This window comes from Notolepis coatsorum (assembly GCF_963971535.1).
Source record: "Notolepis coatsorum genome assembly, chromosome: 5".
NCBI classification, from domain to species: domain Eukaryota; kingdom Metazoa; phylum Chordata; class Actinopteri; order Aulopiformes; family Paralepididae; genus Notolepis; species Notolepis coatsorum.
This window is the reverse complement of record NC_140169.1, coordinates 18,383,489-18,406,630: the sequence shown is the minus strand read 5'-3', so window position 1 is coordinate 18,406,630 and position 23,142 is coordinate 18,383,489. Positions and strand designations below refer to the sequence as shown.

The window sequence follows — 23,142 nt, the reverse complement described above, 5'->3', positions numbered from 1 at the left end:
CGAAGTGCGCGCATCCTATTATTATGCAAAGTCTAGGTGGTAAGTGCCGGCGCGACGACACAAAAATGACTTGTCGCCGGCACTCATCACCTAGACTTTGCATAATAATAGGATACCGACAACCAAATACAATCCCTGTAGGTGGGGGGTTGCTTGATCTCTCGACTGGAAGGATGAGACGAGGTGTATCATCTGTTCTGTGCGCAACCGAGGGAACGTGTGTGCGCGCGCGTGCGCGGGCGTTTGGCCTTCGCCCATATTACGACTGCACCCCTGCATCCAAGTCCAGAGTGCAGCCAGGCTATTTGTTGTAAGCATGAATAAAAGCAGACATGTTGATCTCTTAGGTTCCATAATGGAAGTGGACAAAATAGTCGATGTAGTAAGAGACTATCGGTTTTGCTTCCTGACTATGCATGTGCCTTTTCAATGCAATACATAAACTAACCCCAGATAGAACTAGTGGTCCAAGAATAGAAGCGTTCGTTACAAACATGACGCAGAGCAAGTAGAAACGCTAATCACGCTTTAAATTCAGCCCATGCCATTTGTTGGAAGCGGTGAATAAAAAGCAAACGCCAATAAATCTGAAGAGAAGTGAAAAAACATCCGTCTCCAACGTCGTTCTGCCTACTGATGATGTAGGTGATTTCCCATAGCAAAGTCTGACCTCTCTCCACACTGTTAGCGCTGTGCCGGAGCAGGTGAAAGTCTGACCTCTCTCCACACTGTTAGCACTGTGCCGGAGTAGGAGAAAGTCTGTCCTCTCTCCACACTATGTTAGCGCTGTGCCCCACAAAACGTCCCTGCACCATCTTCCGTGAGGGAGGGAGTGATCCCAATTTGCCGCGTGTAGCTGATGGCAGCCGTCTTGCATGCTATGATAGCAGTCTTGCATGCTATGATAGCCGTCTTGCATGCTATGATAGCATGCAAGACGGCTGCCATCAGCTACACGCGGCAAATTGGGATCACTCCCTCCCTCACGGAAGATGGTGCAGGGACGTTTTGTGGGGCACAGCGCTAACATAGTGTGGAGAGAGGTCAGACTTTCACCTGCTCCGGCACAGTGCTAACAGTGTGGAGAGAGGTCAGACTTTCACCTGCTCCGGCACAGCGCTAACAGTGTGGAGAGAGGTCAGACTTTCTCCTGCTCCGGCACAGCACTAACGTAGTGTGGAGAGAGGTCAGACTTTCTCCTGCTCCGGCACAGCGCTAACGTAGTGTGGAGAGAGGTCAGACTTTCTCCTACTCCGGCACAGCGCTAACATAGTGTGGAGAGAGGTCAGACTTTCTCCTGCTCCGGCACAGCGCTAACGTAGTGTGGAGAGAGGTCAACTTTCACCTGCTCCGGCACAGCACTAACATAGTGTGGAGAGAGGTCAGACTTTCACCTGCTCCGGCACAGCACTAACATAGTGTGGAGAGAGGTCAGACTTTCTCCTACTCCGGCACAGCGCTAACATAGTGTGGAGAGAGGTCAGACTTTCACCTGCTCCGGCACAGCGCTAACGTAGTGTGGAGAGAGGTCAGACTTTCACCTGCTCCGGCACAGCGCTAACGTAGTGTGGAGAGAGGTCAGACTTTCTCCTACTCCGGCACAGCGCTAACATAGTGTGGAGAGAGGTCAGACTTTCACCTGCTCCGGCACAGCACTAACATAGTGTGGAGAGAGGTCAGATCAAGCTATGACTTTAGCTGCATCTCCCCAAGATATTAACAACACAAAAGCTGCCTCTAGCTGCTAAAAAGCACTTGAAAAACACTTGTGCAGCACGTCTTGATTGTGCATGGATCTGTGCCAGAGGCAGATTCACTCTTAAACCTTTCTCTTGTTATTTCAGTGATTATGGTGAGAATCTACTCATGTTTCTTTCCTGTTGACATGCAAACCTTTGTGCGCTTCCCTGTCTGCGTGATTTCGTGCTCGCCTTCACTGCAATACGTAAAACTATACTTTGCGTGAGGAAGTAAAAACTCCAATGCACCGCTTCAAATTCAGCCAAAATCCCTTTTCTGCATCCTTTCTTTCTGTATCGTTTTGAGAAGAAAAAGTGTTCCCTTTCTAAAATTTACTACATGGTCAGCTTACTGACAGATATGACAGGAAGTCTGACTATGGTGCAAAATAGCTACATACTGTAGCTACACAGCTAGATAGCTACATAGCTAGCCCTTACACCGAGTGGGCATTTGTTATAATCTTTCTGGTGAGGCAGGGAGGGGGGTTCAGATGATGCATTTTCATCAAGAAGAGGCATGCCACACCCACCCCTAAAACTGCCCTCCGATTGGACTAGAGGCAGGACACGACGAGGTGGATCTTTTTGGTGAGAGATGGTTACCCGTCTGGTGTGGTAGTGAAAGGGTTAAAGACTAGTTTGAAGGTGAGGGAAAATCTGATCCCATGTTTTTAATTCATTTCTACTGCCAGTGTGGATCAATGCTTCCGGTGCAACTAGGCACATTGTGTTCAATTAAAAATGCTCTCTCTGAATGCAGATATTATACTCTGAGGGCGAATCCATAATGGTCAATTACAGAATGATCTGTTGAATACTGAACTAGTGTGAAATAGCTACAGAGGACTAGCAACTATAATACCCATGTTTAAATTAAAATATATTTCTGTCCCTTTTCTGGTATAAATGATAGGTAGGTCTGTATATATAGGAATGGATATTACAATCAGCTTTAAAAACAAAAACTGACCAGACACACTTTTGCAAAAATATAAAACAAATGCTTCATCCTGAGGCAGATCAACAGGGACCCGTTTAGAAACAGGAAACTGATTGTAATATGAATGACACATAGGCAAAGAACTCCTCTACTACCTAGGTAAAGAACTTGTAATACTGTCTAAAGATGATACTGTATAATCCAGTGCATGTATTAAAACAAAAAGGACTGAGCAGCTAAAGTAGATACACCGAAAGAGCTTTGTTTCCCATTCACATCCACTTCAAAAAGTATTTACATTAATAAATTACAAATCCTAAAAGCGAAAACACTATCAAAGGGAAGGCAATCAAGGTCAACTCAAGTACTGATTAAGTTACTTATGTCATCCAGACCCAGTACAGTAATTACACTGTAAGCCCCTCCCCTAAATTGCGAACAGCACAGGCAATGAAATGAACTAATACTATAGTTGACAGGTAAATCAGAATTGTACCAAAATTGAATTGGCGACTCATTTCATGGCTACACAAAGGAATTTACACCTTTTAAAACAATTCATATTGAACATAAAAAAATATATACAAGGCCAAGAGAAAAGCATAGTATGAACTGAAATGTATGCAAATGTGCCTGAGCTTCAGTGTCCTGTGAAAATCTACAGGGAAATTCAGTCAAAGTAGGCATTTAAACAGCAAATTTGTTGATAATTAGTGGAACTGCAACTATTCGTCTCTTGGCAGATTGGGTTGACTCTGAAAATATTTCCATTTTATGGAGACAAAAAAGACACGGTAGCAAAAATAGTTAGGGCTGCTGCTGCTGCAATAACCCATGAATCATGTGATCATGATTATATGAGATAGTTGCAATTATGAGATAATCATGATTATTTTCTATTATAATGATCACCGTTTTAGACGCTAAATAGCCAAAATCTCTGCAGGACATGGAGAGGTTAGATACTTAGGAATGCGGTGTGTGCAAACCTTTTGAAGGTTACAGATCATCACTTCCCTTGCTCCGATATTACAATTGCAATGTAGTGAACAGTGAACAATATCACTGACATTTGACACCACTGATCTGGGGCCACTTTGGATTTAAGCCGAACAAGACAATAACAAATCGGTAATCCCAATTATTTCTTCATCACAGCAGCCCTAACAACAGCTACCACACTGCATGCTGGGTGATGTATAATTGGCTTAGAAGGATCGACAGGTTTCTCTATAAAAACAACAGGTAATAAAACATGTTATATAGCGTGTGTGTAGGTGCTCACACATATGTATGTGAACCCACGGATACGCCACACCATGAAGACTCTAGGCCCATAAATCTTCGGTCCGTCCAAACTTGTAGATCAGAGTGCTACAGGAGGAGACAAGATTAGATTAAAATGCATCGTCATTATACAGCACAAAGTACAGTACAACGAAAAGAAGTTTGGCATCCAACCAGAGTGCAAATGTAACAGTAAAGTGCAACAGCAATGGGTTAAACGGGTGGTATAAAATATATAAATTAGTACTACTGAGACATGCTTCACAAATTTCCCAGGGTACTGTAGTCATTGTATGTGGAGAAATGTTATGTGATAATTCATAAAAAGCAGTGGAGAAATGTCCCTTTACCTGAAGAATATGAAGGCATTCTGAAAGAACACAGCGAGTCCAGGAGCCACGTCCTTCCCTGCAGACAGAAAGTACATCCCAACATCATAGCCTTGTTTATAATGTAAAGAATAACTAGACAATTCCGCGGGGGAAATTGTAAAAGTGTGGGTGACGCCTGTGCACCGCCGGCCAACGGGAGAGGATCTTCCAGCCAAGTCCGACGACCCCTCTCACGAGTCTCTCCGACAAACGATTCAAAGATACTTAAATGGGGCGGGGCTTAACAATAGGGGGCATAGCAAACAGACCAATGAAAGAGGATATCCCTACTGATTCCAATGTCTCTCCGACAAACCGTTCACGAGATATGAAATGGGTTATGTGCATGGCCATTTCCCCTATCTTATAAATGGCCTTTTCCAGTGGTTTGCATTGTTTTCTAGCAATGTGGGGTTGTACCAACACTGACTAGATGTGAGATTTCTACCCAGTCCCATTCCTCCAGTTCAGCTGAGACAAGAACCTCCCCCACTAAACCAAGCCATTCTGAATTTATGTCAATCTGTGACGTGTAAGAATGCTTGACTGTGATTGGAGGAGAGAGGCTCATACGGTGCGAGTCTCGGAGTGATTTCTCTTCCGTCTCTCCCCCTGCTTTTTACACACTCGCGACTTGAGCCGCTCACACGCTCGCTCTGTGCTCTCGTGTCTCTGTCTGTCTCCCTCCCTCTCTCTCCCGCTCTCTCTCTCTCTCTCCCTCTCTATCTCTCTCTCTCTCCCCCAAAGTTATCTGCCAGTGCAGGTGGGTGACTGTCACTCAAAGCGCATTGCGAGTATGGGCGGAGCCCAGCCAAAAACAGCTTGGAATCTGGAAGGGCAGAAAGTGGAAGTTTTTTTTATGGGAAAACTGCAGACACAATCAGTCATCAGCTAACATCACATGGGGAGGTTGGTAACAATGTTATAGTCAGACCTTCATTGGGGAGGTTGATTCAACCTATATATCCTTTACTATCTCATCTCTGGGAAGCTGGGACACTTAAATCGTAAGTTAAAGGCTTCGAGGTGTCGGGTGGGGTGTTCTCCATCTTCAAGACCTTCGATTGAACCCATCACCAGGATGTGGGGCATGGGTCAGTCGTAAATACAACTATTTTGTTTTAGAACAGACCCATGTGTTATCAAAAGAGCTCAAGGAGAGACAGAGCTGTTCTTCTGGGGGCAGACTTTGAGGGAGACAGACCTAGATAGGAGCTGGCCTAGGAAGAATAGATTGAATATTATGTATCTTGTTATTCTTACTTCTGACTAGGGATGTCCCGATCGCCCTTTTTTGCTTCCGATCCGATCCCGATCATATGATTTTAAATATCTATCGATCCGATCGTTTCCGATCCGATCTTTCACATTAGTAATCAATTTTGACGCATTTTTGTCAGAAACTGGCAGAGTGAGACAAGCCCATCTGTTGCCTATAATAGGGCGCGAGAGCGGAGGCTTTTGTTATTACATTCACCCTGAGAAATGTGCTTCTGCTTCATATGAGAAATATTAAAAGTTTCAATATATGTTTGCACATGAGTATACATTCAGTGTTCGACTTACGTAATGGTCCATTCTGGTCTGAAACGCCGATGATAATCCTCAGTCACGTAACGTTATCCTCCAGTTGAAAAGTTAGTCTGAAAACTTCGCCTCCAGCCTGCTGCTTCATGAGTTTTTCCTCCACGCGGAATCTCCTCCTTGCAAACATTGCAACTGGCTTGACTCTCTATTTTAAAATGCTTAGTTCCAAACCTCTGACATTAAGTCTAGCTGCTCAAGTCAGTGGATATTAACCGTGTTTCGGGAGCGACGTGTTGTTGTTGTGATGTGGTCGCGACTCGCGTGTAGCGTGTAGCGTCTAAATTAAAGGGAATGTTTGTTGCAACGGTGAAAATTAAAGGGGAATGTGTTTGTTGTGGATAATTATTCTGCTCTGTGTGACAATAAATACATTAATGATGATATATTATATGTAATTTAAAACCAAAACTAAGGCCTCCGTATGAGTTTAAGACGTGGACATGGTCATGTTTGTTGAATAAAATTTTTCTTTTTTTGACTGCCGATTTTTATTATTATTTTTTCCCGATCCCCGATACTCTGAAAAGCATGTGATCGACGCCGATTCCGATCACGTGATCGGATCGGGACATCCCTACTTCTGACTTGATATTACGTCAAGTGTCAACATTTTAGTTAGCTAGACTAGATAGTATCCAGATGGCGTCTCTCGCAGGGGAAATAATTTACGAGAACAGAGGTTGTGTTGAACTTTAGGTGCCAGAAAGGGAGAGGGTGATAACATACAGTATGGTCATATTATGCCAGGAGGAGAGAGGATCTTGGGTCTCTTTTGGGTATTTCAGCTTGGAGGAGAGAGGGCTTTTTCGATCTCCTTCTTCGGTATTCAGTTTACACAGGGAGAACCCGAGAGCAACCTAATTGTAACCATTTTGCCGTTTACATTTATACCAAAAGGCAGGGCTGTCGGTGAGAACCATGTAAATTACGTGCTTATTCCATACAATTGTTCCTGTTGTGAGTATACACTGTCCTCATTCCAAACGACTGAAAAACTTAGGTCTAGGTGTGTTTGTTTACTGATCAAAATCATGACTTCCTGCCATCATCGTAACACGTGGACACTTGGTTTCATGGATTTATCATGTCGTGTTTGTACACCCACACTACATGTCTCATCTTTTCAAGAGAATTCCCACACATATCTACACATCTTGCTACACAGACAGATGGCTGGATGGACAGGACAGGAAGAAAGAAACTCACTTGGTGCTACGTATCCAGCAAACAGGATCCAGATGGATGCGATGAGCGAGCCGAACATCATCATGAAGCCGATGAAGAGCCAGAGACGAGCTCCTGCAGGGAGTGACAGAATAATTACACCACTACACTATTAACCACTACACTATTAACCACACACACTAGGACTTAGTGATATGGAAAGAAAATTATACGTTTACATTTAGTCATTTAGCTGACGCTTTTATCCAAAGACAAGTTCTGTACAACAAGTCAGCAGGAAGGGTACAACTCTGGCAGCTAAGGTAACATTGTTCGTCAAACAGTGTCAACTTGAGTGCTACGGTCTTGAGTGCATAGTAGTAGAGACATATTAGCATAGTAGGTAGTAATATAGTCAGAGTAGATTAATTAGTAGCAAAGTGCATAATAGTAAAAGACGGTACGAAGGTTAGTTTTTTTTTTTATTATTTATCGCAATATTCAGAGGGATTCTTTTTCTATATATATCACAATATCTGCTTAGGAATGGAAAATCACGTGAAATAATCAAATCCATGAATCCGTTATTCATATTGTACTCCATGGTAATCAGAAGTGTGATGCAATAAACTGAAACAAATTTTCACTTGATATTCTAGCTTTTCAAAAATTATTTTGAGAAATCAAGACATCACGACAATTGTGTATAATGACTCTACAACTTCGCAATACAATATCCACAATATAAACAGAGAAATTATATATTGCCCAGCCCTACAACACACACATATACAGATACGATAAACACAATAAAAACATACCAGTCGAGTCTTCCGGTATGAGAGCAGACGGGTAACACACGTGCGAAAGAGCTCCTGGTCAAATGAGTGAAAAAACGGATAAAAAAAGACCCGAAAAGTAATTAAAAAGGAAAATGCTCACGAGAAGTAAGGAAGAGACAACGATTGTGAAGGAAATAGAAATGGAGAACATACGAGAAGGAGAGAATCCGAAGAAACAGAATCCCCGGAGCGAAGCCGAGAAAAGCCAGGCGAAAGAAGGGGGAGGTACCGCCGAGGCAGACACGGGAATGCCAGGATGGGCTGTGAACATGCAGGCCGGGATACTGGAGAACATAACAGCGGCGATAAAACTGAACACGGACACGATAAGGAATGATATTGGGAAGCTACGGGAGGAATTGAGGAAGGAACAGGAGGACTTCAGAGGTGAAATGAATACAGAAATCAAAAGGGTGGAGGAGAAGATGGCGGGACAGGACAGAAACGTGACCGAGTTACAGACTAGGGCGGCTCACGCGGAGGAATGGAACACGGAGATACACGAGGTATTAACATGTGTGATTCAGAAACAAGAACAGATGGAGACAAAGATGTCGGACATGGAGGGGAGGTCACGGAGAAATAACATCAGAATATGGGGACTGAAAGAAGGAGTCGAAGGGGAATCGGTGACCCTATATGTGGAAAAGCTTATCAAAGAACAAATGAAGGAAACGGGACTGGAAAAAATGGAGATACAGAGGGCCCACAGGGCGTTGGCTCCGAGACCACAACCGGACAGACCTCCGAGGGCGGTGATTATTAACTTTCTGAGATTCGAGGTTAAGGAATTGGTGCTCAGAACCGCGTGGACCAAGAAGATTGAAATCGAAGGGAAAAGACTATCATTTGATCACGACTACTCGACAGCGGTAGCGATAACACGCAGGTCCTACGCGGGACTGAAGAAAACCCTGAAAGAAAACGGAATGAGATTCCAGTCACCCATGACCTCGCTAAGGATTCACTGGGAGGAAGGAGCGGCGATGTACGCGACGGCACGAGAAGCGGAGCGAGAGATGAGACGGCGAGGGATGAGGATGGCGGAGGACGGAGAAGGAAGGAGGCGGGAGGAACAGACGCGGAGCCTGCAGCAGAGATTGGAAGGAGCCCGCAGGTGGATCAGAGTGGAAGACCGAAACCGGAGGGAGGAGAGAGGAGGTGAAACGTGACGGAGCGAGGACGGAGACGGATGAGGAGGCCAGACGGAGAGGAGGCGGGAGGAGACGAACGGATGAGTACACGCACAAGAGATTGAAAAAACTATTCAAATAGAGACAAAGTATAGAAACTGAAATAACATATGCATAAGCACACATTCCCAGGTAGAGGCAGGATATAGAAATGAACGTAACGTATACATGGACACATAATACACAAGCTGATGGAGGAAATAAATGGAAATATAACTAGGTTTGATAGGCGAGACACAGACCATAATGAAACAGATACATAGAAACACGCTGTGAGTAACACAGTTGGGAGGGATTAAGGGGATAAATGGACATCACATAGAAAATAGAGGAGAGGAAAAGAAAATAATAAGGGGTACACGGGAGGCACCGCACACGGATATGGGAGGAAGGAGGGACAATGAAACATATGAGTCACATTGAGAGGGACCAAGAAAAGAGGGTCTTTGATCAAAAGGAAGGACAGAGCGCTTTTGACCAGGAGCTCGAAAGCAAAAAAAAAAACAGTAAGAAAGCTGGACAAATATGACGAGCGATTGGGGGCAAGGGTTTCAAACCCCCAAGCCGTCAGGAGGGGGCCCCTCGCTAGGAGGGCAATTACCCCTCACCCACCAGCAGGGGACAGGGGGGGACACAGGGACCCCCCGAACGCCTTGGGAGCACTTTATGTAAAGTTTATGTTTTTTATTTATGTTAATCATTATATGTATTCGGTGAAGAGAGCGGAGGCTCCAACCGGAGGGGGGAATGAGTGTGACATGGGGGGGACTGACAGACGAAAGAAGAAGAAAGATGACAAGGGTTAAAGGTATAAAAATGATGTCGTTAAACGTTAATGGAATGAATAATGCGATAAAAAGGGGCAAAGTGATGTTGAAATGTAAAAAAAGTGAGATGGAAGTGATTTTTCTGCAGGAGACACATTTGGTAGCACAGGGTCATGAGAAACTGAAGAGATTTGGATATGAAAATGCATACTATAGTTCCTTTGAACAAAACCCGAGGAGAGGAGTAATCACGTTAATCAAAAACAGTCAAATTTGAATTGATCAAGGAAGTAAGAGACAAGGAGGGAAGGTTTGTTTTGGTGAAGGGGAAAATGGAGGGCCAAATGGTTACGTTAGTAAATGTTTATGCACCCCCAGAGAGTGAGAGGGATTTATATGAGACCATTTTTGACATGATAGTGATGGAACTAGAAGGGATATTGATATGTACGGGAGATTTTAACGTAGTACTGAATCACGACCTAGACACCACGAGTACTAGAAAAGGACGGGCGCCCATCAGTAGATATATGAATATTCAGATGACGGAAATGGGAATTACAGACGTTTGGAGGGAGATGCACGCCATGGACAGGGAATACACACATTACTCACACCCACACGTGACGTATGCGAGAATAGACTACTTTTTGATGACGACGGGGGACAGTTACAGGGCACGGGAGAGCAGTATAGGAGTGGCGGACATATCGGATCACAGTGCCATATATCTGACAGTAGATCTAGAAGGGAGACGGAGGAACACGATTTGGAGACTAAATGTAGGAATATTAAATAACAAAGGGGTGGTGAGTCAGATCAAGGAGGAGATAGCCAGATATAAGGAAGAAAATGACAACGGGGCGGTAGACCCGAACATTCTATGGGACACACTGAAGGTAGTGATAAGGGGGAAATTGATGGAAAAAACAGCAATGCTGAAGAAGGCCAGAACGGAGACATATCACAATCTGATAGGGAAGCTAAAAAAGCTAGAGGGGAGACACCAGATATCAAAAGAACAGGAAACGCTCGGAGAAATCAAAGTAGTAAAGGCCAGGATAAATAGGGAATTATTGACGGAAATAGAAAAGAAGCGAGGTTCATGAAACAAACGTACTATGAAGGGGGACCAAAAGCGACCAGACTGTTGGCTAGGAGAATTAGAACGCAACAGAAGTTGAACACGATACACACAATAAGGGATACAAAGACTAATGAAATATTGAGGGACCCAGCTGAAATAGAGAGGACATTTAGAGAATACTATGAGAAATTATACACACAGCCAAAAGCAGCGGGAGAAGAGGAAATAGAAACATATCTGGAGAAGCTAGAGTTACCATCGATAGGGAAAGAACAGAATGAAGAGTTAACAAGAACTGGAAGATGCAATTAGTAGAGCTAAAAACAACAAGTCTCCGGGGAGCGACGGATTCCCATCGGAATTCTACAAGACATTTAGAACTGAATTAGCACCCATGTTAGGGGCGGCGTTCAGACACACGATGGAAGAGGGGAAAATGCCCCCCTCGTGGAAGGAAGCCATAATCACCACGATACCGAAGGAAGGGAAGGATAGGGAATTATGTAGTAGTTTCAGACCTGTGTCCATACTCAACGTAGATTACAAGATGTATACATCGATAATATCAAAAAGATTTGAGACGTTTATGCCAGACATTATAGATGAAGATCAAACCGGATTTATTAAAGGGAGACAGACACAGGACAACGTGAGAAAGACATTACACATAGTAGAGGAGATACAAAAACAAGGGGGTAGCGCGGTACTGATTAGCCTAGATGCAGAAAAAGCGCTCGACAGTGTGAGCTGGACATTTCTATATAAAACATTGATGAGGTTCGGACTGAACGGGAGGGCGATGAAGATGATCAAGGCGCTATATCAAGAGCCGACAGCGAGGGTTAAGGTGAATGGCAGCTTGACGGATAGAATCAGATTAGAGAGGGCTACCAGACAGGGATGTTGTCTCTCACCGACGCTCTTCGCCGTTTTCATAGAACCACTGGCACAACTGATCAGGCAGACCGAGGACATCAAGGGGGTAAGGATAAAGGGAACGGAATATAAACTAGGCTTATTTGCAGACGACGTGATAGTATACATGAGGCAACCAGAAAAGAGCTTCCCGGCACTGATGGATCTACTGAAGGAATATGGCCACTACTCAGGATACAAACTAAACGTGACAAAGACCTTAGCATGGAACTATTCTCCAACGACGGAAATTAGAGAACAGTACGGGATAAGATGGGACATGGACAAGATTAAATACTTAGGGGTGAACATCACGAGAGGGGTGGAGAAACTGTTTGAGGCGAATTATACACAGATAAATCAGAACATCAAGAGAGACCTAGAGAGATGGACAGTAATGCCCTTGGACTTCAATTCAAGAATAGAGGTCATTAAAATGAACATACTATCAAGGTTACTGTACCTATTCCAGTCACTACCGATACAAATACCACAGAATCAATTCAGGGAGTGGGACAGACTGATATCGAGGTTCATATGGGCGGGGAGAAGACCACAGGTCAGATATAAAACACTACAACTACCAAAGGAAGAGGGAGGGATGGCAGTACCCAGCCTACAAGATTATTACTATGCAGCACAACTGAGAGCAGTGACGTGGTGGTGTAACGACAGATATGAGGCAAGATGGAAAGACATTGAAAAAGAAGGGGAGGGATACAAGGTACAAGCTCTGGTGGGGGATAGGGAACTATTTAAAGAAAAAGAGGGACTATTAGATCCAATCACCAGATGCACCTTGACCATATGGAACAGAGTAGTAAAAACACACAAATTGGAGAAGCAGTCAGGGGTCCTGAGATGGGTAGCACATGACAAGAGATTCAAACCAGGGAGGTTAGACCATGGATTCAGAAGGTGGGAGAGGGGGGGGGGCAACAGCAATATGCAAAATGATAGAGAAGGGAGAAATGCAGACTGTAACTGAGGGGTACAATTCCCTGACTGTATTACTAGATATGATACTTACTACCACTACCTTTGTACTTAATATTCGGCCACCCAGTACTCGGCATAAATATATTATGATGAACACTGTCACGTAGATGAAACGGATCCAACACAAATGTACGAATTAGAAATAGGTCTTTATTTCTACACAGTGATGGTGTGTAGAGCAAGCACTTAATCAAATCAATCACATTTATGAATGGGAATTAGTATGCACTTTTATGGCAAGAGTATTCGTCGGTATATCAATAGAGAATGTCCAATCTCTGAAGGCGCAGGTGGTACATATACGACCTGGAATAGTTAAGGAATAAAAGCAATGATACTTCAATGACTATAGACTGGATACACTAGGGGGGGTTAATCCGGTCGCTTGTAAGCCGACAGGAGTAGGAAGGGGGGGGGGGGTAGAGTCCGGCCGCCTCATCCGGCCAAGGGTATCCCAGGTGAACCCACTGTAGTGCCGTTCAATGCGCCGGCGATCCTTGGACCACAGATGAAAGCAGATGGACTCTTTGTGGGCCGGCGTCCTCCGGTCCACGGAGGAGAGACATGAAGCGACCTCGTCTTGCAGAGCGTCTCCTCACCTTGCGTCCTCTCCAGGGGGGGGGGGTTCCAACACACGGCAGTGTTGGGGGTCTTTATCCATGGAATAATCAACGTATACAAAGCATAATCCGTGCCTGGGAAGGCGGGCTGTCGTCGGTAGAATAATCCGGTATACAGGTCCACTCGCTCGTCGGCTCTGGGGCTCCTCGGGTGCAGCTTCACGTGGGGTCAACCACCCTGGATAAGCAGCCAGTTCTCTGCCCGAAACGATGGGGTACTGACTACGGTAGTATTCTCACCGCACGAAGCACTATATATTAACAGACTATTATTAGCTTAATAGACTACGTCCAACTCGACGATATAGTGCCAAATATGACTATTCAAATATTAATATACACGATGTCTCAATACCGATGGTAAGCCGAACTTGGCCTTACTCCCACACGTGGCGTCGCGGGGAGGCTTTACGTCTGTGACTCTATTGGAGGGTAAGAAACTGGACTGAAAAAAAGTCCTACTTTAGTAGCGCAGTATATATACGCACTATGAACAAATAGTCCCATTAGTGGTGCGGTAGCCAGATTCCTACGCGGAACTAGGACTTGTTCGTACATGTTGAGCGGTACGTTTGAACTGGGTCTGAGGGGTATGGCAGCCTGGCACCAAGGTCTCGACCAATAGTAGAATGGAGACTATTATGGGATGTTCAGTAGGCTAGAATGGATATTCAATGCATATTGTACAAGGAATATACAAGGGATATCAGGGAATATTAGAGAATATACAAATACAATTAAATATATATATATAAATAAATATATATATTCGGTTTAATCTGGCCCTTCACAACAGCCACCCCCTGATTGGTCCCAGACCTAATCAGTTAAACAGAGACAGATTAATCGCGTTGTCTATTTACACATAAGGGTTTGCTGTAGGGGTCAGTCAACTTCACAAAGTCATAGGGTTATAGGGTCATGGTCATCATCGATTGTGTCTGGGAGTCGGGGCAGTTCTATGAGCCTCGCCACGGGACGGGTGTAAGTGCGACCCTGGACGAGCACTTCAGCTGCTCGGACCTTGCCGTCGGCACCGGTGATCACTTTGCTTACGCGGCCGGCCGGCCACATAGCTCTGGGCAGTGATTGATCAATAATCATGACGACTGTTCCTTCTGTCAAATTGTCTCTCTCCTTTACCCACTTCTGGCGGGTCTGTAGAGACGGTAGGTAGTGCAGTAGGAAACTGCTCCAAAACTTGTCGGCTAATACTTGGCTGTACCTCCACATTCGTCGGCCGTTCGCTTCTTCAGGCCGGTACATTGTCTGGGGTAATGCAGGATCTAGCCGCCCCATCAGGAGTGTGTTGGGGTCTGCGGAGATAACAGTGCTCAATCCACAGAACACAGGCTTCTTATTCTCAGCCTCCTCCTGACTGGCTTCCCTCGGGATAGGCGTGGGCCACTCTCCTTCCGGGAGCTTTAGGAATGCTGGGCCGTCACTGTAGACATTGCGACGGGTGAGGTCATCTAGGGGCATCCCCCGGGTGATGACGTCAGCTGGGTTCTGTTTTGTATCAACGTAGCGCCACTCTGTTTCTCCGGTTAACTCTTCGGTTAAGTCTTGAATCTCGGTGACTCTGACTCCCACGAAGACTTTGTACTTGCATGAGTCCGATTTGATCCAGGCGAGTACTGTCGTGGAATCTGACCACAGGATTGTTCTAGACACCGGTATGGTGAGCTCACGTTGGATGAGCGTGGCTAGGTGCGCTCCGGCTAGGGCTGCACAGAGCTCTAGACGTGGGATAGATTGTTGCTTGCGTGGGGCTATTCTCGAGCGGGCGAGGACAAATGCTGTGTAGATCTCTCCCCCCTTTTCTTGGGCCCGCAAGTAGGCTACTGATCCGTATGCGACCTCTGAGGCGTCACTGAAGACGTGTAAGTCCATTTTACATGTCTCTGGCCTCACCGTGGGTGGGAAGTAGCTTCGGCGCATATTAACGCCTGGGAGTGAGTGGAGCTCCATCTCCCACTCTCTCCAGGTGGATGCAAGGTGTGCGGGAATGGGGTCGTCCCAGCCCTGGTCCTTGTCCCACAATGCTCGTACAATCATTTTTGCCCTGGTGGTGTACGGTAGAATACATCCTAGCGGGTCATATTGTCGGGCGAGTGTTGTGTACACACTCCGTCTGGTGGTCGGCGCCGCCGCCGGCCTTCCCTGCTCCGTAGTCAGGGGCTTGTGTCTGTAGTGAAGCGAATCTGTTTTGAATCGCCACACCAATCCCAGGGTCATCTCCTGGGCTTCTCCCGGGATTGTAGCCATCCAGGTCTCGCTGCTGGCTGCCTTGTCCTCGGAGGAGAGGCTGCGCAGTACTTGCGGATCGCTGCTGGCCCACTGCCTGAGATCAAAGCCGCCTTTGATCAATGAGGCGCGGAGTTTAATCAGGAGAGCCTCGGCTTCTTCCTGGGTTGAAAGGCTTTGTAGACAGTTGTCTACGTAGAAGCTGTTCTTTACGCTGTGTCGGACCTCTTCGTCCGCTGCTGGGTCCTCTGCTACATGTTTCTGTAGTGCAAATGTAGCACAGCAGGGGCTGCACGTCGTTCCGAAGGGGAGGACTTCCCATTGGTAGATGGCTGGGTGCTCATCTCCTGGCTTCTCTCTCCATAGGAACCGTAACAGGGGCTTGTCCTCCTCTACTAATCTCACCTGCAGGAACATTCCTTTAATGTCCCCGCTGATGGCCACCTTTTCCTGGCGGAAGCGGAGTAGAACGCCGAGTAGGGAGGGGCCGAGTGTGGGACCGGGCAGTAACTCTTTATTCAGATTTTGGGATCCGATCTGGTAGCTGCAGTTAAATACTATGCGGTCTTTACCGTTGTGATGGACCTTGTGGTGAGGCACGTACCACGATTCAGTGGTCTGGTCAGCCTCTTTAATGTCCATCTTTGTGACGTGTCCCGCTGTGATGAGCTTCTCAATCTCAGCGCGGTATACACTCTCTTGGGCGGGGTTCTTGGCTAAGCGCCGCTCCGTGTTTAGCAGGTACCGTTCTGTGGCGTCTGTCTTGGCGTGGAAAGTAGGCATTCCTTCTCGCCGCAGGAGTGGCGTGGCGTATCTCAACACGCCGTTGACCGGGACTCTCTTGGTCCCTGTCTCGAGGAGGTGAATGGCGTAAATGTCATCTTTAGAGCGAATGTCTTTCTTTCCGTTCTTAAAGGGCATTTGTTCCAAGGTCCATAGCCGCTCTACGTATTGCAGGAGTGCGGTTTCTCCCTCTGTGACTCGGGAGTGGAGACATCTAGTGGCTGTACTTCGGTTGAGAGATTTGGCGAGCGGGCCTTGGAGAGTCCATCCCAAACGGGTCTCGACTGCTGCAGGACAGCCTCGGGGTCCGGTATGAACCCGGTCTATCGGGACAATGAGGTCTGCATGGTCGGAGCCTATCAACAGGGTCGGCATAGCATTGTCTATGAGCGGGATCGGTAACTTGCGCAGATGTGCATATTTCTCCATCAGCTTGGCGACGGGGTATGTGTACCGCGACAGCCCTATTTCTTGGCTGGTGAAAGCGTCTGTAATCTGGTACCGTCGCTCAGGCTGGCCGCTTGCTGCGATAGAGAATGAGACATTCTCGCCCTTTATCGTCTTCAAATCTCGTCTTATTGTCCGAATTGTCATTTGGGTTTCGCTTCCCCGCAGCCCTAGCTGGGCCGCAGCGGAGGCGAGCAGAAGGGTCTTCTCGGACCCGTCATCGAGGACGGCGTAAGTGTCCAGGACTTTATTCTGGTAGCTTAGTGTCACACGCACTACTTTTAGGAGTACTCGGGCTCCACTGCTGCTGGCGGGATCGATGTACATGACGCTCGCTTTGCTGCTGGATGGTGCGGGTGAAGGGCGCCGTCTGTTACTGTCGTGAAGTATGTCCAGATGGGCTCCATCGCACTTGGTGCACCTTTTCTTTAAGCGGCATTCGGCTGCCATGTGTGAGCGCGCACAGCGAAAACAGTGCTTGTTGGACTTTATCCATTGACTTGCTTCCTTCGCGTTCAGCTTGGGGAAGGAGTCACATTGCGCTAGCCAGTGTTCTTTCTCACAGTAGGGGCACACTATCTTCCACTTCTCCGTTCTGGAGGGGGTACTGTGGCTCCTGCTGCTCGGTACTGACTCCGATTGGTGCATCACAGTCACCGATCTTCTTCCATCATTTAGTCGTCTGGTTCCTTCTCTGGAGCCAGGGGTGCTCCGTCCGAATGTATCTAGCCGTAGGCTGCTGACTTCTCTCGCCAGGAAGTCTGCTAGATCGAGGAGGTTCGGTTCGGGGCCATTCGGGTCTCGGTGGTCTCTCTGTCGCCTAAAACGCTCCTGTCGAGCGGGCGGCAGCTTCTCCAAGATCCTTTCCACATTTGAGTTGGCGTAAAGTTCATGCCTCCCCTTCTCTCTCTGCGCTCCCAACATCCCTACCAGGGACTGCACTCTGATGGACAGGTCGCCCAGTGCTCGATTGTCTATTGCTGGGGGTAAGCGGTCGATGTGTCGGATCTCCTGGATCACGTAATCCCATATGCGCCCATACCTCTGGTCCAATGCTACCAGCGCTGCTGTGTATGGGGTGGTGGAGGTCGCGTAGGCGAGCGCTATATTATGTGCGCGGGGTACCTTTAAGTGCTTCAGTAGGATGGCGTATTTGTGGCGTTCATCCAATACATCCACCAACATGGTCTCCAGACACATGCGGAGTTCTGTATACTGGGCCCGGTTCTCTTGGGTGAAGTCGGGTACCATAGGCGTGCCAATGTATGACGCTGACTGTGGATACATCGGCGAGCGTTGGGGGAGAGGCCTCCTGGGCGAGTCTCCTCCCGCTCCTTGGTATGGGCTGGTACTGGCAGTGTACCATGGCCCGCTTGTCCAGGTGCTGTTCCTCGGTGCGGGTCGTGCGTCGTGCTCACCCGTGTATAGAGTCGGGGGTCTGTAGCGCAGCTCCGCGGGAGTATAGCCTGGGCTGTACCGGACCTCCTGGTCCGGTGGAGTACTGTGCTGTCGTCGGGCGTGGTTCTCCTCCTCTTCCTCTTCGTCTTCAGTTAGGTCATCCAGTGCTTGTAGTCTCTGGTTTAGCCTCTCCACAGGATATGCTGCTCCTTCCCGGTTGCTAGGTCTCGCTTGGACCGGTGGGGGGAGGTGGTCTGTGGGGGGTATAGACCTCGTCTGTTGGTCAAGTTCAGGGTTGTTTACTCGGCTAGGGGATGCCGCCCTGGAGGTGTGTCTAGACGAGTTCCTGGAGCCTCTGGCGGAGGGAGAGGGTGTTGTCCGTCTGATCAGCTGTTCTATTAGTTGCGCTTGCTGTCTGTCGCGCTCTGCGTCCCGTAGAGCACCAGCAGCTGCTCGCTGGCTGTCTGCTCGGTCTCGGGCCACATTCTCTTCCCTCTGAATGCGTCTTATTTCTAGACGTATATGCTCTTCTTCGCTCCGCTGCTGGATCTGCAGTCGGTCGCGTTCAGCAGCGGCGTTCAGGCTGATGAGGAAGGCCTGCTGTAGGGTCCTCTCTGCCTCGCTGGGAGAAGGCGGTTGTATAGGGGAGCCTTCCCTCGGGGTACTCCTTGCGGAGCCTTGGAGCTCTATCTCCACGGTGCTCTCCCCGTCTTCTTCCGTGCCGAGTTCTGTCTCGGTAGCGTTGTATTCCTCCCGGGACTCATCGGGGACTACTTCTTCAGTACTGGCGGGGTGTGAAGTCATGTCTGGTTCCCACTGGTCCCCACCGTGAACTTGGTCAGTTACATTAGAACCCGTAGGGGCATCTATGGTCGGGGTAGTCTGGGCGTTGGGGTTAGACACTTTTACTTTCTAGTTTTACCGCGTTTACTGTTAGTAGAAGACTAGGTTGTTGACTGACAGCGTAAGCCTCTAAGTACTGAGGGAGCCGTCGTTCGCGCTGCGGGCGTTGGTTAGGAGGATCGTTTCGTGGAGTGTTCATCATAGGCCATTTCAATATTAATAACACTATATTAATATTACACTGATTACCCTCCGGCTCGAAGGACCAATTGTAACTGAGGGGTACAATTCCCTGACTGTATTACTAGATATGATACTTACTACCACTACCTTTGTACTTAATATTCGGCCACCCAGTACTCGGCATAAATATATTATGATGAACACTGTCACGTAGATGAAACGGATCCAACACAAATGTACGAATTAGAAATAGGTCTTTATTTCTACACAGCGATGGTGTGTAGAGCAAGCACTTAATCAAATCAATCACATTTATGAATGGGAATTAGTATGCACTTTTATGGCAAGAGTATTCGTCGGTATATCAATAGAGAATGTCCAATCTCTGAAGGCGCAGGTGGTACATATACGACCTGGAATAGTTAAGGAATAAAAGCAATGATACTTCAATGACTATAGACTGGATACACTAGGGGGGGTTAATCCGGTCGCTTGTAAGCCGACAGGAGTAGGAAGGGGGGGGGGGGTAGAGTCCGGCCGCCTCATCCGGCCAAGGGTATCCCAGGTGAACCCACTGTAGTGCCGTTCAATGCGCCGGCGATCCTTGGACCACAGATGAAAGCAGATGGACTCTTTGTGGGCCGGCGTCCTCCGGTCCACAGAGGAGAGACGTGAAGCGACCTCGTCTTGCAGAGCGTCTCCTCACCTTGCGTCCTCTCCAGGGGGGGGGGGTTCCAACACACGGCAGTGTCGGGGGTCTTTATCCATGGAATAATCAACGTATACAAAGCATAATCCGTGCCTGGGAAGGCGGGCTGTCGTCGGTAGAATAATCCGGTATACAGGTCCACTCGCTCGTCGGCTCTGGGGCTCCTCGGGTGCAGCTTCACGTGGGGTCAACCACCCTGGATAAGCAGCCAGTTCTCTGCCCGAAACGATGGGGTACTGACTACGGTAGTATTCTCACCGCACGAAGCACTATATATTAACAGACTATTATTAGCTTAATAGACTACGTCCAACTCGACGATATAGTGCCAAATATGACTATTCAAATATTAATATACACGATGTCTCAATACCGATGGTAAGCCGAACTTGGCCTTACTCCCACACGTGGCGTCGCGGGGAGGCTTTACGTCTGTGACTCTATTGGAGGGTAAGAAACTGGACTGAAAAAAAGTCCTACTTTAGTAGCGCAGTATATATACGCACTATGAACAAATAGTCCCATTAGTGGTGCGGTAGCCAGATTCCTACGCGGAACTAGGACTTGCGGTACGTTTGAACTGGGTCTGAGGGGTATGGCAGCCTGGCACCAAGGTCTCGACCAATAGTAGAATGGAGACTATTATGGGATGTTCAGTAGGCTAGAATGGATATTCAATGCATATTGTACAAGGAATATACAAGGGATATCAGGGAATATTAGAGAATATACAAATACAATTAAATATATATATATAAATAAATATATATATTCGGTTTAATCTGGCCCTTCACAACACAGACACTACAAAAATTAAAGGAGAAATTTGGACTAGAAAACAGGGACCACTTCAGATATCTACAGGTTAGAGACTACTACAACAAAGAAATAAGGGGGGCCAAAGACGAGGAACAGAATGGAATAATAAAGATGATAGTATGGGCATACGAAGGGGGGCAAGGAAGAGTAATATCAGCAATATACCGGGCTATAATGACCAGCAAGGGACACACGACAGATTACATAAGGGAGAAATGGGAGAGAGAGCTAGAGATAGAAATAACAGGGAAGGAATGGGGGAACATATGCGAGGTACAACATTCAACAACAGGATCGAGAATATGGAAAGAATTTGGATGGAAAAACATAATCAGATTCTTTATAACCCCAGAGCTGAAGGGAAAATATGCACCAACACAAAAAGCATGCTGGAGGATGTGTGGGAAGGAGGGGGCAAATCACACGCACATATTCTGGGGATGTCAGAAGCTGAAGGGGTATTGGGAGGAGATAGGGGAAGCAATGATCAGAATATTAGGATACGGGATACCACAAACAGGACTGGTGCTTTACTTAGGAGACCTGACACACGAGGGAATACAAGGGGGGGACAAATATTTAATAAAGATAATGTTGATAGCGGCCAGAAAAGCAATAACGAGACTGTGGTACAAGGAAGACCCACCGACAATAGCAAAATGGGTAGGAATAGTGGAAGAAATACAGGATATGGAAAGGATAACACACATGCTGAGGTTACAGGAAGAGAAATTTGGGGAAAGATGGGGAAAGTGGGAGGATTATAAAAGGAACGAGAACGACATCACAGAGGAAGAACCAAATGCAACACAAGAGAGCGAAGGGTAAAGGAGGAAAGATGTTCAAGCAGGGTCTATGAACCCATGTCACACACCTGTACTTTAGTTAATATTTTCTATTTTGTTTTTGGGATATTACAAGTGCTGAATGCTTTTATACCTTATTATTTATGTCTGTTTAACGGTGTGATATTAAATATTCAGGGATGATGTGGTTTGTGTATGGGTGAAACAAAAGGCAAAGTGAAAGTTAATAAACAAGAGAAAAAAAAAGAAAGGACGAAGGAGAAGGGAAGAAAGAAACTCAAGGAGGGTCTCTGGACCCAGATCACACATACAAACCTTAGTCAGCATTTATTGTCTTTGAGTAGGAATTACCTGTTTATGCCTGTTTAAGGGAGATACACAATCAGCCTTTGTATCAAATACCTAGAAAACAACAGTAGGGGAACCAGACAACTAACCATGTGATACCCATGTAAATATTTATGTACACTGTTTTTTCTTTTTGTTTTTATTGTGATACTAGTCTCTTCATTTTTTATTATTTATTTTTTGTAAGTGCTGTCTGTCTAAATAACTGTTAATAAAAAATTTAAGTTAAAAAAAAAAAAAAAAAAAACATACCAGTCCTGCCGAGGCATCCCTCTCCATAAGTGTCCCCTCGCACCTGGCCGTTAGACACAGCATTGATCCTGAGAAGTAAACACACACGGTAACATACACAGTTAGGATGCGTTTTCAATGAGAATCCATATCAAAATAGAATCCTCGTCATTCCAATTGGACTGTGACCTTTCTTAGTTGATTAGTAGTCCATCAAGCCATAATTTTTGTCAACAAAGTCATCAGAAGTGCAGATTTATACTCACTGCAAGGCACACAAACGCTAACACAAGTTCACGACGTACAGGGCGGCTATGTGGCGCAGTGGGCAACGCAACTAACGTAGGAGATGCTGGGTTCGAGCCCAGCTCTCGGCGTTGCTTCCGGCTTGGCTGGTCGTTCATACTAATACAATTGGCAGTATTAGGGGGTGGGAAAGCCGGTGGGTGGGGATCGGATGTTGTGGACAGTGACTCCTACAGGTCGGTTAGTGCGCCTGTACAGCAGAATCAGGAAGCAACGGGGGCAGCGTGAGCCTCCCACGCGTTACTCCTCGCCGCCGAGAGATCGCGGTGCAGGTGAAAAGATGCGACAGCTGCCTCCTCGTGTACCGGAGGGGATACGTGATGCAAGGCTTGGTCCACATTGCAGCTGACCAGTGGGAGGCATGGTCTAGCAACGTTCGAGACAGGGGAGGGAAGAATTGGATAATACGAAATTGGGATGGGAGAAAAATAGAAAATGGGGAGAAAAAGTTGATAAAAAAATCAAGTTCATGACGTACGCAAGCTCTCCGATTTCACACTACTCTGGC

At 46.7% G+C, this 23,142-nt stretch overlaps 1 protein-coding gene across 1 annotated transcript in view; it reads right to left on the bottom strand.

Moving 5' to 3' along the window:
• Positions 1-1,158: 1,158 nt before the first annotated feature.
• The window catches only part of LOC311228666 (transmembrane protein 50B-like), a 55,710-nt gene continuing 33,726 nt past the window's right edge, over positions 1,159-23,142 (bottom strand). The window contains exons 4-7 of the mRNA XM_084314600.1: positions 22,350-22,417; positions 7,134-7,226; positions 4,320-4,377; positions 1,159-4,056 (exon numbers count right to left, since the gene is read on the bottom strand). Of these exons, the coding sequence (XP_084170726.1) occupies positions 4,011-4,056; positions 4,320-4,377; positions 7,134-7,226; positions 22,350-22,417 (265 nt within the window). The 3' untranslated portion in view covers positions 1,159-4,010. The remainder of the gene's footprint in view (positions 4,057-4,319; positions 4,378-7,133; positions 7,227-22,349; positions 22,418-23,142) is intronic.